Raw genomic sequence first — 15,245 nt, 5'->3', positions numbered from 1 at the left:
TAAATTTGCATTCAAAAACACATGTTGAGTAAAATCATATGGTATTTGTCTTTCTCTGACTTATTTCACTTATCATAATACTCTAGCTCCATATATGTCATTGCAAATGGCAAGATTTCTTTTTTTTTTTTATGGCTGAGTAATATTCCATTGTGTATATATATATATAATCACCTCTTCTTTATCCATTCATCAGTCAGTGGACATTTAGGCTCTTTCCATAATTTAGTTGTTGTAGATAATGTTGCTTGTAGATAATGTTGCTATAAACATTGAGGTGTATATATCCCTTTGAATTAGTGTTTTAGTAATCTTTGGGAAAATACTTAGTGCAATTGCTAGATGGTAGGGTAGTTCTATTTTTAACTTTTTGAGGAACTTTCCTACTGTTTTCCAGAGCATCTGCACCAGTTTGCATTCCCCCCAACAATGCAAGAGGGTTCCCTTTTCTCTGCCAGCATCTATTGTGTCTTGTACTGTTGGTTTTAGCCATTCTGATAGGTATGAGGTCATACCTCATTATAGTATTGATTTGCATTTCCCTGGTAATGAGTGATGTTGAACATCTTTTCATGTGTCTGTTGGCCATCTGTATGTCTTCTTTGGAAAAATGTCTATTCATGTCTTCTGCCCATTTTTTTAGTTGGATTATTTGTTTTTTGGGTGTTGAGTTTTATAAGTTCTTTATTTATTTTGGATACTAACCCTTTATCAGGTACGTAATTTGCAAATATCTCCTCCCATTCCATAGATTGCCTTTTAGTTTTGTTGACTGTTTCCTTCACTGTGCAGAAGCTTATTTTGATGATGTCCCAGTAGTTTATTTTTGCTTTTGTTTTTGTTGCCTTAGGAGACATATCTAGAAGTAAGTTGCTACAGCCAATGTCAAAGAAGTTACTGCCTGTGTTCTCCTTTAGGATTTTAATGGTTTCCTGTCTCACATTTAGATCTTTCATCCATTTTGAGTTTATTTTTGTGTATGGTGTAAGAAAGTGGTCCAGTTTCATTCTTCTCCGTGTTGCTGTCCAGTTTTCCCAACACCATTTGTTGAAGAAACAGTCTTTTTTTCCCATTGGATATTCTTTTTTTCCTCTTTGTTGGAGATTAATTGACCATATAGGTATGGGTTTGTTTCTGGGTTTTCTATTCTGTGCCACTGATCTATGTGTCTGTTTTTGTGCCTATGCCAAACTGTCTTGATCGCTACAGCTTTGTAATAAAACTTAAAGTCTAGAATTGTGATGTCTCTAGCTTTGCTTTTCTTTTTCAAGATTACTTTGGGGGTGCCTGGGTGGCTCAGTCAGTTAAGCGTCCAACTTCAGCTCAGGTCATGATCTCACGGTCTGTGAGTTTGAGCCCTGTGTCAGGATCTGTGCTGACAGCTCAGCAAAACCTTGTCTTGTTCCTGACCATAGAGGCAAATCTCTCAGTTTTTCCCCACTGAGGATGATATTAACTGCAGGTTTCTCATATAAGGCCTTTATTATGTTGAGATATGTTCTCTATAAACCTGCTTTGTTGAGGATTTTTATCATGAGTGAATGTTGTACTTTGTCAAATGCTTTTTCCTCCTCTATTGAAATGATATTTTTAAATTTTTATTAATGTGGTGTGTCACGTTGATTGATTTGCAAATATTGAACCTCCCTTGCAACTCAGGAATAAATCCCACTTGATTGTAGTGAATGATTTTTTTGTAATGTTTGTTTATTTTTGACAGAGAGAGAGAGAGAGAGAGAGAGAAAGAAAGGGGGGGAGGGGCAGAGAGAGAGAGGGACAGACAGACGCTGACATCAGCAAGCCCAATGTGGTGCTTGAACCGATGAACTGGGAGATCATGATCTGAGCCAAAGTCAGACACTCGACCAACTGAGTTGAGGCAACTCGGGTGCCCCATGAATGATTTTTTTTAATGTGTTGTTGGATTCAGTTTGCTAGTAGCTTATTGAGAATTTTTGCATACACGTTCATCAGAGATATTGGCCTAATGTTCTCTTTTTTAGTGGAGTCTTTATCTTTGCAACGACACAGATAGAGCTAGAGAGTATTATGCTAAGCTAAATAAGTCAGAGAAAGACAAATACCAAACGATTTCACTCATATTTGGAATTTAAGAAACAAAACAAGTTAGCAAAGAGAAAATAAAATGAGAGAGGGAGGAAAACTAAGAAACAGACTTTTAACTATAGAGAACAAACTGCTGGTTACCAGGTGGGAAGTTGGTGGGAGGATAGGTAAAATAGGTGATCGGGATTAAGGAATGCATTTGCTGTGATGAGCGCTGGATGATGTATGGAAGTGTTGAATCACTGTATTATACACCTGAAACTAATATTACACTGTATGTTCAATTGGAATTTAAAGGATTTTTAAAATTTATTTTATGTCTTTATAAATAGTTATTTAATTTTGAAAGAGACACAAAGCACAAGTGGAGGAGGGGCAGAGAGAGAGGGAGAGAGAGAATCCCAGCAGGCTCTGTGCTGTCGACGAACAATGAGATCATGACCTGAGCTGAATCAAGAGGTGGACACTTAACCATCTGAACCACCCAGGAGCCCCAAGTAACTGGAATTTAAATAAAACTTAACAGGGGCGCCTGGGTGGCTTTGTCAGTTAAGCGTCTGACTTCGGCTCAGGTCACGATCTCGCGGTCCGTGAGTTCGAGCCCCGTGTCGGGCTCTGTGCTGACCGCTCAGAGCCTGGAGCCTGTTTCAGATTCTGTGTCTCCCTCTCTCTCTGACCCTCCCCTGTTCATGCTCTGTCTCTCTCTGTCTCAAAAATAAATAAATGTTGAAAAAAAAATTTAAAAAAAAAAAAAAAAACTTAACAAAAATTTAAAAAATATAATGATGGTAATGCCTGAAGACGATGTTAAAAAGATTAAAAAATATTAAATATAATGTCTAGCAAATAGTATGCACTTGATTGTAATAAAAAATAATAACAATAACAAATAATATGTATTAAACATTAGAGAAAATAATTAAAATAATGATATGAAAAAATATGTTGCAGGCCTCCTTTTATTTTTTATTTTTACTTTTTAAATGTTTCTTTATTTTTTTTGAGAGAGAGAGAAAGAGGATGCCCATAGGGAGGGGCAGAAAGAGAGAGGGAGAGAGAGAATCCCAAGCAGTCTCCATGTTCAGCATGGCTCCCAGCACAGGGCTTGATTTCACGACCATGAGATCACAACCTGAGCCGACATCAAGAGTCAGTTGCTTAACTGACTGAGTCACCCAGGTGCCCTCCTTTTATTTTTTTTAAACAGCTTTATTGAGACATCATTCATTTATCATACAATTTGCCCATTTAAAGCGTACAATTCAGCAACCATCACCACAGTCAATTTTAGAATATTTTCATGATACCCAAATAAAAACCTATACTGGACATTTCATGTGAATGAAATCATAATACATGCTTATTTATGACTGGCTTCTTAGGATAATGTTTTCAAAGTTCAGGCCTCCTTTTTAATCTTATTGGAAAGAAATTTTGTTTTAAGTTTCTCCATGTGGATTTGATTTTTTCTTTTTACTCTAAAGGATAGATGTTATTTTACTTGATGTTTAGATCTTGTTATTAATGATAAGATATGGATTAAACATGTGGAAAACAGTAAATGTAGGTAGAAAAACTTTTTTGTAAAACAGTAAATATGAAAATGATTATTATTTCAGGGATTCCTTAGCAACATGTACGTCTTGTATACAGTTTTAAAACTATAGTGATATTAATGTCTGAGTATAAAAAGAATCTAATATTTGTCAAAAAGCATATATACTTTTAAACTTTATTAAGACAAAAGTAATATTTCTTTTGAAAAAATCTATTTCAATTCATGTTTAAAATCCCACACACTTATCTCTATTGTAATATACAATATACATTATATTCCAAGGACTCAACCAATGAAAACTGATGTGTGTATTCTCACTTAAAGAAAAAAAAAAACACTAAAGAAAAAAAAAGGAAGGGGTATATCTGGGCGACTTAGTTAAGTGTCTGACTCTTGATTTTGGCTAAGGTCATAACCTCCATTGTTCGTGAGATCAAACCCCCCATTGGGCTCTGTGCTGACAGCGCAGAGCCTGCTTGAGATTCTCTTTCTCACTCTCTCTCTCTCTGCCCCTTCCCTGCTTGCACACATGCACATCCTCTCTCCCTCTCAAAAATAAATAAACTTTAAAGCAAAAACAAACACTAAATATGTTTTCTTCACACCATCTACCCGCATTACAAGAAGGATCATACTCTGTTTTCATAGTTCTTTATTATATCTCTTTTTAGAACACATTTAATATGTTTTCCAACTTGATTGAAGTAGAGTAAATTGCATATATGTAAAATATACAATTTGATCAGTTTTGACAGAGGTGTATGATCCTGAGACCATTACCACAATGAATATATACATTATCCCAAAAGTTTCCTTGAGTACATGTTTAAATCTGACTTATATTTTGGTTCTTTGTTTAAGTACATGTGCCCCATATTGAATTATCACTTGTGAGCTGGAACCATGTTGTCCTTTCTTTGTAATTTCTCTTAATAAATAGAAATTTCTCTTGGGGCGCCTGGGTGGCGCAGTCGGTTAAGCGTCCGACTTCAGCCAGGTCACGATCTCACGGTCCGTGAGTTCGAGCCTCGCGTCAGGCTCTGGGCTGATGGCTCGGAGCCTGGAGCCTGTTTCCGATTCTGTGTCTCCCTCTCTCTCTGCCCCTCCCCCGTTCATGCTCTGTCTCTCTCTGTCCCAAAAATAAATAAAAAACGTTGAAAAAAAAATTTAAAAAAAAATATAAAAAAAAAAGAAATTTCTCTTAATAAATTCTCTTAATAAATAGGCAATCAGAAAAGATTTGTTAAATTAGCACAGTCATGGAAGCTTTCTTTTGGGAAAAAAAATAGTGTATAGTCACTTAATTTAGCAAAAGAATTTCAATACCTTTTACTGTAATGTGACTACTTTTGTTTGACCTGGAGCTTTTTATAGGTATTTAAAAGAATATTTCAGAATACATTATTGTTGTTATACAATTCCTTGCCTTTTCTGTGTGACAGATAAATGCCAAGAAACTTGTTTATTAAGCATGAGGTTCTTAAATCATACCATGTGTAATCTTTTATGAGTGACTGTTTATAATTTTATGACATTTAAAGATATTCTGACTTTATTTTCACTCTATTTTTTCTTAGCTCATCCCTTCTTTTAAATGGGAAACAAATTCATGTGGCTTATTGGAAAGAATCTGACAAGTTGTTGTTAATTGGCCTGCCTGCTGAAGAGTAAGTTGAGATCTTTGTTTACCTTAAAATCTTTTCTAATATATTGCTAACAAAATCTGTTTCATTAAAAGTATGACATTTTTGTCAAAAGGCAAACTCCTTTAAACAGTCTTATGTTGGGGCACCTAGGTGGCTCAGTCTGGTTAAACCTCCAACTTCAGCTCAGGTCATGATCTCATGGTTGGTGGGTTTGAGTCCTGCATCGGGCTCTGTGCTGTCAGCTCAGAGCCTGGAACCTGCTTCAGATTCTGTGTCTCCCTCTCTCTCAGACCCTCCCCTGCTTGTGCTCTGTCTCTTTCTCTCTCAAAAATGAATAAATATTAAAAAAAATTTTTTAATAAAAAAATAGTCTTATGTTTTAAATATCTGTTCCACCAGTGCAATTGCTACCTATGTTAATTTGATATTAAAAATATAAAAAGTGCTGGGAACACCCAGCTAGACCAATTAGTAAGAAGAAGGACTTTCAACACACTTTCTTATGAGATGTGGCCAGTGTGAAGGTGGCTGAGAGATGACCTTCTCTGCTCAAACTTTTGACAAGATCGTGGTTTGGATTTTGTGTGTTTGGTTTTTTACTGTTGGAGATTTTGGAAAATTAAAAGTCAAGGGAAAATGTGTTTGGCCCTGATGTTGAGCACCTTTGACAAAATACAGTTGACCCTTAAACAACGTGGATTTGAATTGTGCTGATCCACTTATATGTGGGTTGTTTTCAATAAATATATTAGAAGGTTTTTTGGAGATTTGTGACAGTATGAAAAAGCTCACAGATGAACTACATAGTCTAGAAATATTGAAAATTTTGAGAAAAAGTTACATACATCATGAATGCATAAAATATGTGTAGATACAGTCTGTTTTATCATTTACTACCATAAAATATACACAGATCTATTATTAAAAGTTAAAATTTATCAAAACTTAAACAAATACTTACATGGAGCTATTCGCAATTGAGAGAAGTATAAACAAATGTAAAGATACATTATTAAATCATAACTGCATAAAATTAACCATAGCACATACTGTACTACTGGAATAATCTTATTGCTATCTCCTATTGCTGCTGTTGCAGTGACCTCAAGTGTTATCTACTTACAACCCCCCGTGACGTTAATCATCTCTGTGTGAGCAGTTTGTCTTTCTAGTAAATTGCAGTAAAAAGTGATTTCTTACAGTTCTTGCATATTTTTCTTCGTGCAATAGTGTAAACCTTGAATAACACCGGGGGACCCATATGAAGTGCCACTAGTAATGCTGGAAATGCTCCCAAGAAGCAGACAAAAGTTAGGACATTACAAGAAAAAGCTAAATTGCTTGATATGTACTATAGATTGAGATCTGCAGCTGCAATTGGCCACCATTTCAACATAAATAAATCCTGCATGAGGGCCATTGTAAAAAAGGAAAGGAAATTCCTGAAGCCATCACTACAGTTAGGCCAGCAGGTGCAAAAACATTGCACTTTTTGTGAAAGATCTTTTTATCTTGTATTGAAAAAGCAATTTTTATGTAGGTGCAGGATTGCTAGAAAGAAGGCATACCTATAGACTAATATGATTTAAGAAAAAGTGGTCATGATATGACAACTTAAGGCAAAGGGAAGGTTAAGGATCTAAAGCAGGAGAATTTAATGCCAGCACAAAGGATGGTCTGACAATTTTAGAAGCAGGTTTAGCTTTAAAAATGTCAAGATATCAGGAGAAGCAGATTCTGCTAAGAGACTGCAGATGACTTCCCAGATGTCATTAAAAAAATCAGTGAGGAGGAAGGATATCTGCCTCAAGGTTTTTTGTTTTTTGTTTTTTAATGTTTATTTATTTTTGAGAGAGTGCAAGTGGGAGAGGGGCAGAGAGAGGGAGACAGAGGATCCGAAGCGGGTCCTGCAATGACATCAGCAAGCCCAATGTGGGGCTTGAACTCATGAACCCCAAGATCATGACCTGAGCTGAAGTCAGACGCTCAACCAACTGAGCCATCCAGGTGCGCCTCAAGGTTTTTAATACAGACAAAAGTGCCCTATTCTGGGAGAAAGAAAAATGTTGCATAGGACATTAGTTAAGAAGAAAAGTGAGCACCAGAATTTAAGGTGGGAAGGAATAGGCTAACTCTGTTTTGTGAAGACACAGTCAGGTTTATGATTAGGACTGCCCTTATGTATAAAGCTGCTAAGCCCCAAACCTTGAAGGGAAAAGATAAACACCAGTTGCCAGTCTTTTGGTTGTACAACAAGAAGGCCTGGGCAATGAAAATCCTTTTTCTGGACTGGTTCTGTTGATGCTTTGTCCCTGAAGTCAGGAAGTACTTCACCAGTAAGGGACTGCCTTTGAAAGTTCTTTTGATATTGGACAATGCCCCTGGCCACCCAGAACCCCATGAGTTCAGTACCAAAGATGTCAGTCTACTTGCCCCCAAACAAAACATCTCCAATTTAACCTCTAGATCAAGGGGTCACAAGGGCCTTTAGACATCATTACACATGGTACTCTATGGAAAGGATTGTCAATGCCATGGAGGGGGACCCCAATAGAACATCATGAAAGTCTGGAAGGACTACACCACTGAAGATACCATTGTTGTTATAGAAAAAACCACAAAAGTCATCAATCCTGAAACAATAAATTCTTGCTGGAGAAAATTGTGTCCAGATGTTGTGCATGACGTCACAAGATTTATGACAGAGCCAATTAGGGAAATCATGAAAGAGATTGTGGATCTGGCAAAAAGGTGGCAGGGCAGGGAAGTGAAGGGTTTCAATATAAAGATCTTACAAAATTTCAAGAGCTAATAGACACCACACCTGAGGAATGAACAGAAGATGACTTAATGGAGATGTGCCATCTCCACACATGGCCACATCCAGTGCCAGCAAACAAATTGACACTAGACAATCCGGCCGTAACATTCTAATTATTCAGGACTGCTTTTGACCTCTTTTACAACACAAACCCTTCTATGATATGGGCACTAATAATAAAGCAAATGGTGGAAGAAGTTTTGATAACATATAGGAATATTTTTAGAGAAACGAAAAAGCAGAAAAGTCAGAAAGAAATTACGATATATTTCTCTAAAGTTACACCAAGTGTGCCTGCCTGTCCTACCTACCCTTGCACCTCCACATCTGCTTATGCCACTCCTGAGACAGCAAGACCAACCCCTCCTCTTCCTCCTCTACTCAATATGAATACTTTCTCCGCCTACTCAATATGAAGATGAGGAGGATGAAGATCTTTATGATGATCCACTTCCACTTAATGAATAGTAGATAATCATTATGCCATACAGTTAATAAACTTATCTGTTGTGCATTTGTGTGTCTTCGTGCAAATCAATATTTGCAAAAATCTAATAATTGTACAGCAAGAACTGTGTCATCATCATCGTTGTATAAGTATTCATCTTGTAGAACATCACATGCAAGATTTCTGTGGAAGGGAATAGTCTATCCTTATAGAGGCATAAGATGATTGATATATAATATAAAATTAATAATGTGTTAGTGTTCTTACTGCTTTATAACTTTGCTTTTTGCTTTTTTGCAGCGGTGTTTCCAGTATTGTGTTACGAATATAATACAGTGTGCCCTAAAAAATTTTAAATATTTACTCTCTAGTCTGTAGGCTAGGCTACCATGAAGTAATACTATCAATTATGCTAGGCTACCATAAAGAAATCATATTGCTCTTTCTTCATTATCAACACATAAGTTTTCTGTAAATAAATATGAATTTCTTTTTAACATCTTTTCATTTTGGGTGTCTAGTGTTAGTAATATGTGTAAATCTACAGTGTTTTGTATCGTATAAGACAGTATTGATGTAGGTACTGACAGATGATTCATCTTGTAAACAGATGATACAAACTTATGGCATCAATTTCTCTTCTTATGATTTTCTTAATAACATTTTCTTTCCTCTAGCTTGCTTTATTGTAAGAATACAGTATATAATACATACAAGATATGTGTTAATTAACTGTTATCATAAGGCTTCCAGTCAACAGTAGACTATTATTATTTAAGTTTTGGGGAAGTTAAAATTTATACTTGGATTTTCAGTTGCCTGGGGTGTAGGGACTCCTAACCCCTGCATTGTTCAAAGGTCAACTGTAATGAATATTTAACTTTAAAGTGACTTCTCTAATGGTATGTTTTATATTATTATTTTCACCTTCTTAACTTTTAATTTTAATGTATATATTATTTTTATAGTTGGAGATAAGAGCTGGATTGATGTTTATGAGTAGAATGTGAACCCAGGGACTACGTTAGGTATTTTACATTCATTCATCTCATTTAATCTTCAAAATCAGCTCCAGATGTACATCATGATCTCTGGCCCCATCTTATAAATGAGGAAAGTAAAACCAAGAGAAGATTAAATAACTTGCTAAAGATCACAAAACTAACAAGAAGCAGAATTGGAAGTTGAAGGAGAGTCTTTCTGAATTATTTCTGAAACTACATTGCTTCCCTAATGTCATAAGACATTAAAAGCTGGGGGGGGGGGGGAGGGGGGTAGGAATATGGAGAACTGCCCCCAAGGAGAGGTTTTTAATTATTGTTAGACTAGTCTTATGTCCCTGTTCAATGATTTTTTAAAACTTGTAATTTAGATTCTTCCCTGCTTTAAAAAAAAAAAAATTGACAACTTCTATTAAACTATTAACACATTTTAGTTTTAACCTTTTGGTGCATAGAACTATCATATATTATCTACCAAATAGTGATAAAATATCAAAATAAATACTATATTATGTGACTGACACAACGTTAGAGAATGCCAGTTTAGATAACTTTTCTTTTGGTGTTGCCTTATGCTTCCCAAGGAAGAAAAAAGTAGACCTCAAAAAAATGCATTATACAGCTACTCTAGACATGAATATGACTATTTTCTATTATTGATGATTTTGTTAACAAGATTTCTTTCATTATATAACAGTGTATTTGTTATCTATTCCTAGGTAACAAATTACACCAAAATTTAGGGACTTAAAACAGCAGACATTTATTATCTCATAGGTGTCTTTGTGAGTCAGGAATTCATGAACGACTTAGCTGGGTAGTTCTGACTCAGGATCTGTATTGAGGTTGCAGTCAAAATGTTGTCCAGGGATACAGTTATTTGAAGGCTTAACTGAAGCTAGAGCATCTGCTTCCAAGATGGCTTACACACATAGCCATTGTTGAGAGGCCTTAGTTCCTTGCCAAATGGGTCTCTCCTGTAGAGCTGTTGGAATGTCCTCACATGTCAGCTGGCTTCCCCCAAAGCAAGTTATGGAGAAATAGATTTCTCCAAAACAGAGAAAGAGGGGAAGCTGACTTAGTCTTATAAATGATGCAGTCATTTCCACTATATACTATTTGTTAGGAGTAAGTTGCTAAGTCCAGCCCACACTCAAGGGAAGGGCAATTAAGCTCTACCTCTAGAGAGGAAGAGTAGTGAACAATCTGTTGACATGTTTTCATACCACAAACAGGAACTCCAAAGGAGACTATAGTGAAAAATTATCCAAATGATTGTGCTTTAAAGATGTCTAATTTTGGACAAAAGTTTATATGATCTGTCATGAATGTATGGTTCAAAAATTTTTTTAATTTCATTTATTTCTGTTCTAATCTTTATTTTTTTTCCTTCTATTGACTTCGGGCTTTGTTCTTCTTTTTCTAGTTCCTTTAGGATGTAAGGTTAGGTTGTTTATTTGATACTTTTTTAGTTATCAAAGTAGGCCTGTATTGCTATAAATTTCCCTCCTAGAACAGCCTTTGCTGCATCCCCAAGATTTTGACCATTGTGTTTTCATTTTCATTTGTCTCCATGTATTTCCTGTGTGTTTCAAAATGTTTAACTTGAAGGATAATGGTGCTGTGACATATACTACATGGTGATTCCCTTAACCAGCTAATTTGTATTTTTCTGACTCAAAAGAGACTATGATGAACCCTGCTAGAATACTGCTTTATGTCAATGGGTCAGATTATGAAAAAACTGAGTTGTTTTGAAAGTATGGGTTTACAAGAATTGGAGGACACTCGTTATAAATTACTTTAGGATAAAATAATTATGCTTAGACTTTTATAGTGGCCCAAACAGCAAAAGAAAGAAAACAGAAAATACAATGGTAAGCTGAAGGTAGTGTAGACAGACACAGGGAAAAGGAAGGCCCTGCTAAGGAACTGAGCAGAGGCTGCTCAGCCACATTCTGATGCTATTAGCCAAATTAATTATGCAGATAGAGACAGTTTCCAGGCAAGGTTTTACCCTGAAGCCAAAAAAAAAAAAAAAAAAAAAAAAAAAAAGGCTGTCCCAGCTGAGCTGAGCTCTGAATTAAGGTTGTGCTGCATAGGGGATGCTCTAGCCAATTTCCCAGTCTTTATTACTGGGTGATGGGGATAGAAAGTGTCTACCCTAAATATTAGTCATTCCTATCCTGGGGAACCTGGTTTGATAAATTAGAATGAATTTGAAGATCCCCTTTATTCTACTCTGTACCAGATTCTTTTCCTCATCCCATCTTGTTTCACATAGCCATGAAAGATAGGAATTATTATTCTACTTTGTTCAAACTGAGAAATAGAGTATGAGAGATCATGCACAAGCACCTCCTCAGTGTCAATTAATAGGTCTTTGTATCTCTAACACTGTGCATGTGGTTTGTAATGGAAGTGGCAGGCCTGGGATTTTTCTCTTATTTGTCTTAAATGCCAGTCTATGCATTTCCTTCTTTGCCACTATGCCTTTTACGAGCAAAATGAGAAAAGTGCCACCCCACAGAAGATCAGGTCAGGTGTATAATCCAGGAACATGTGTTTTCAGAGGGGAGATCATCTTCCTGTGATGACTGCAGTGAATAGTGGGGACCCAACCAGGAAGTCATTGTGAGGTAGTAGAGAGAGTAACTTTAGAGCTAAGAAGATGGATGTCCACAGGCAGGTTCTACTCCCTTTAAGTCCTTGTACAAGTTACTTCTTGGACCTCAGTTTACCCAATGCTATAATAGCAATAATCAGACCTACTTTGTAGAATTTTTATCAGGCTACCAAGAAAACAGTTAATTCCATTTCTTTCCTCTACTTTCTTTCCCTTCTCCCATTTGTTTAGGGGTGTCTTTTGTCACAGAAGTTGGAGGTTCGGTTGAAATCTAGGTAATACTGGAAAGTGTCAAGAATTTAGCATTTTTTTCTGAGCTCTGATACTGCACTACTTTATATGCATTAATTTAATCCTCAAAATGAACCTGAGAAGGGCTTAGTGATTATTCCCCCATTTTATACATGAGGAAACTGAACCCTAAGGAGGTATAAATAATTTCCACGTAGGTAGTGATATAAAAGTCCTTACTTGACCCATGCTAGAACTCCAAGTCTAGATATCAGAGTCTTCAGTTGCTAATTCAGTGAACCATTTTACACAGCCATACTCGCAGTTGACACACAGACTTTTCACATTCCTTACATATAAAATGGAACGATGTTCTGCTTCTTTTAGATATGTATCACTTGGTTATGTTATAAATGAACAAATGTATTTTTCTTCTTTTTAGAGTTCCTCTCCCTCAGCTAAGGAGTATGATAAAAGATGTTGCCCAAACCTTAACATTTATGTATGGTTCTTTAGATAGGTAAGTATGAATTGAATCTCAAGTTTTTTGTTTGTTTGTTTAAAAAAAAAAAAAAAACTTTTAACCACAGAGAACAAACTGATGGTTATCAGAGGGAAGGGAGGTGGGAGGATGGGTAAAATAGATGACTGGGATTAAGGAGTGCACTTGCTGTGATAAGCACTGGGTGATGTAGGGAAGTGTCGTATCACTATATTGCATACCTGAAATTAATATAAAAGAGTGTTAACTATACTGGAATTAAAATAACTTAACAAAAAATAATACTAAAAATAATAAAGATACCAGTGCTCCTAAAAAAATGAACCTCAAGTTTTAAGCACATGATTCCAAATCACCTTTTGCATTTAATACTTTTCTTTGTTTGGCAAGTTAGTTATTTGTTTTGTTTTTTTTCTTTCTTTCTCTGATTTTCTCATCTTTTATTACTGGCTTCATTTTACAGTTCTAGGCACCTTTTCACTTGATCTATTCATTGCTTTTTCATTTTTGGTCTCATGTTAGTTTAGCAAAATAAAGTAAAATAGTGATAAAACCATAATTATATTCTGACTTGATATATTTCTATAGAAGCAAATATAAGGGCATTTCTTCAAAACAAATACAAAAAGGAGTAAGAAGATTTTAAGTTGTGTTGTTCTCTCATTATAAGACCAGTGTCAAATGCACTGTCCTAAAATGTGATTCTTCTTTCTTAAACCAATTTTTAAATTAAAAAAAAAAGCACTATTAAAATATATAAATGACACAGTAAAGATATTTAGTTTCATGTGTGTCATATGTTTCCTATACAATATGAATGCAGTATATATATTCCCTTTTAAAATATGTGTGGGCTCATGTTATGCCTATTTTCCTGCTTCTTGTTTTTTTAACATTACAGTAAAATATGATGCATCTTTCTTGATCTAAAGGAGGCAATTTGAGGTAACTTCAGGATTTGAACACATGAAATTATGGATGAAAAAAAGATTTTTCTGTTTGTGGGATTTTTTCTAAGTTCCAGTACTTCAGAGAGCTAAAATGATACCTTTGCTTTCAAAGCCTTAAGAGTATATAAGTATAAAGATCCAAAACAGTTTATATGTCTTTCCAAACCACAGTGGTATTGGCTCCCTGTTTATCTCTTATGGATCTTTGTTACCACTGTTCTCAAAGCAGCCTGAAATAACTTTCTGTGACATTGGGACTGTGTAGTGTACAGAATTCTCCTCAACAAGCCTCTTAGAAGACACATCCCTCTCAAACCTAATTACTGGTGAGCCTTTTCCAAATATGTGAACTACAAAAGGCCAGGCAGCCACCAACATTGTTTTTAACTTTTACTAATAAGGAAACTTTTAACCAATGAACAGTAAGGATATGGTTGTAAACTACTTCCTTAAATTTACGCTGGGTGAGCAAACCTTGCCCTGTTTTACCTTAACTGAAGCTTTATGTTTTCATAAAAACAGAGATAATTAAAGATTAAATTCCTGAGATGAATTCCATAACTTAAGATAATCATTTGGGGTTGTTCTGCAAATTCCAAATGGACGAGGTTATGAGCAGAGGGACTCTTCATTTCTGTGAATTTCATTTTGAAATTTAGCTTTCTTTTACTTGGAAGTATCACCAAATTGGCAGCAAGTTTTAGTTTCTTCTTGTTTTAGTGAGAATTGGAAAGGCAAACTAAGATAATGAATGTGAAGATCCATTGAGTTCTTACGACCAAGAAGCAGTATGGATCCAAGATGTTGTTAATAGTCATTTTGTAGTAATTTTTAATAAGGTTTTTTCTAATTATGAAAGATATTAAAGGCCCATTATGAAAAATTATGAAAAGATTAAGAAGTCCAAAGAGTTAATTTTTTTAAGTTGTGAGCTGTTTAGTTCCTGTGAGCCACAGAAAAGTGATTATGTATTAACAAGTTTAGGGGAATCTTTGTGACTCAGTGGGTTAAATCTCTGACTCTTGATTTCTGCTTGGGTCATGATCTCATGGTCATGAGATCAAGCCCTGCATTGGACTCCGTGCTGGGTGTGGAGCCTGCTTAAGATTCTCTCTTTTCCTCTCCCTTTACCCCTCCCCTGCTCATGCTCTCTCTCCAAAAAAAAAAAAAAAAAAAAAAAAAAGTTTAATATTGTGACCATATTAAAGATAGATTTCCTCCACTATTCCTAGCAAAACTATCAGCAGACTCTAAACAGTCTGTCTCCAAAACATATCTCAAATCCATTCATTTCTCTCCATCCTATCACCTTGTACAGCCACCACCATCTCTCACTGCTATAACAATCTCCATTCTTGCCACTTTAATAAATTTCCAGGAATATTGGCCTGTAGT

General features: G+C 35.6%; 1 protein-coding gene across 3 annotated transcripts in view; it reads left to right on the top strand.

Moving 5' to 3' along the window:
- The window catches only part of INTU (inturned planar cell polarity protein), an 88,285-nt gene that overhangs the window by 39,655 nt on the left and 33,385 nt on the right, over positions 1-15,245 (top strand). For all 3 annotated transcript variants that reach the window (XR_006216786.1, XM_042983937.1, XM_007091813.3), the window contains exons 6-7: positions 5,203-5,292; positions 12,841-12,918. Coding sequence is in view for 2 of the 3 variants with exons in the window: in XM_042983937.1 (XP_042839871.1) it covers positions 5,203-5,292; positions 12,841-12,918 (168 nt within the window). In the remaining variant the exon portion in view is untranslated. The remainder of the gene's footprint in view (positions 1-5,202; positions 5,293-12,840; positions 12,919-15,245) is intronic.

The sequence above is a fragment of the Panthera tigris genome, chromosome B1 (assembly GCF_018350195.1).
Source record: "Panthera tigris isolate Pti1 chromosome B1, P.tigris_Pti1_mat1.1, whole genome shotgun sequence".
Classification (NCBI taxonomy): domain Eukaryota; kingdom Metazoa; phylum Chordata; class Mammalia; order Carnivora; family Felidae; genus Panthera; species Panthera tigris.
The sequence above is the reverse complement of the archived record's forward strand: the minus strand, read 5'-3'. Positions and strand labels throughout refer to the sequence as shown.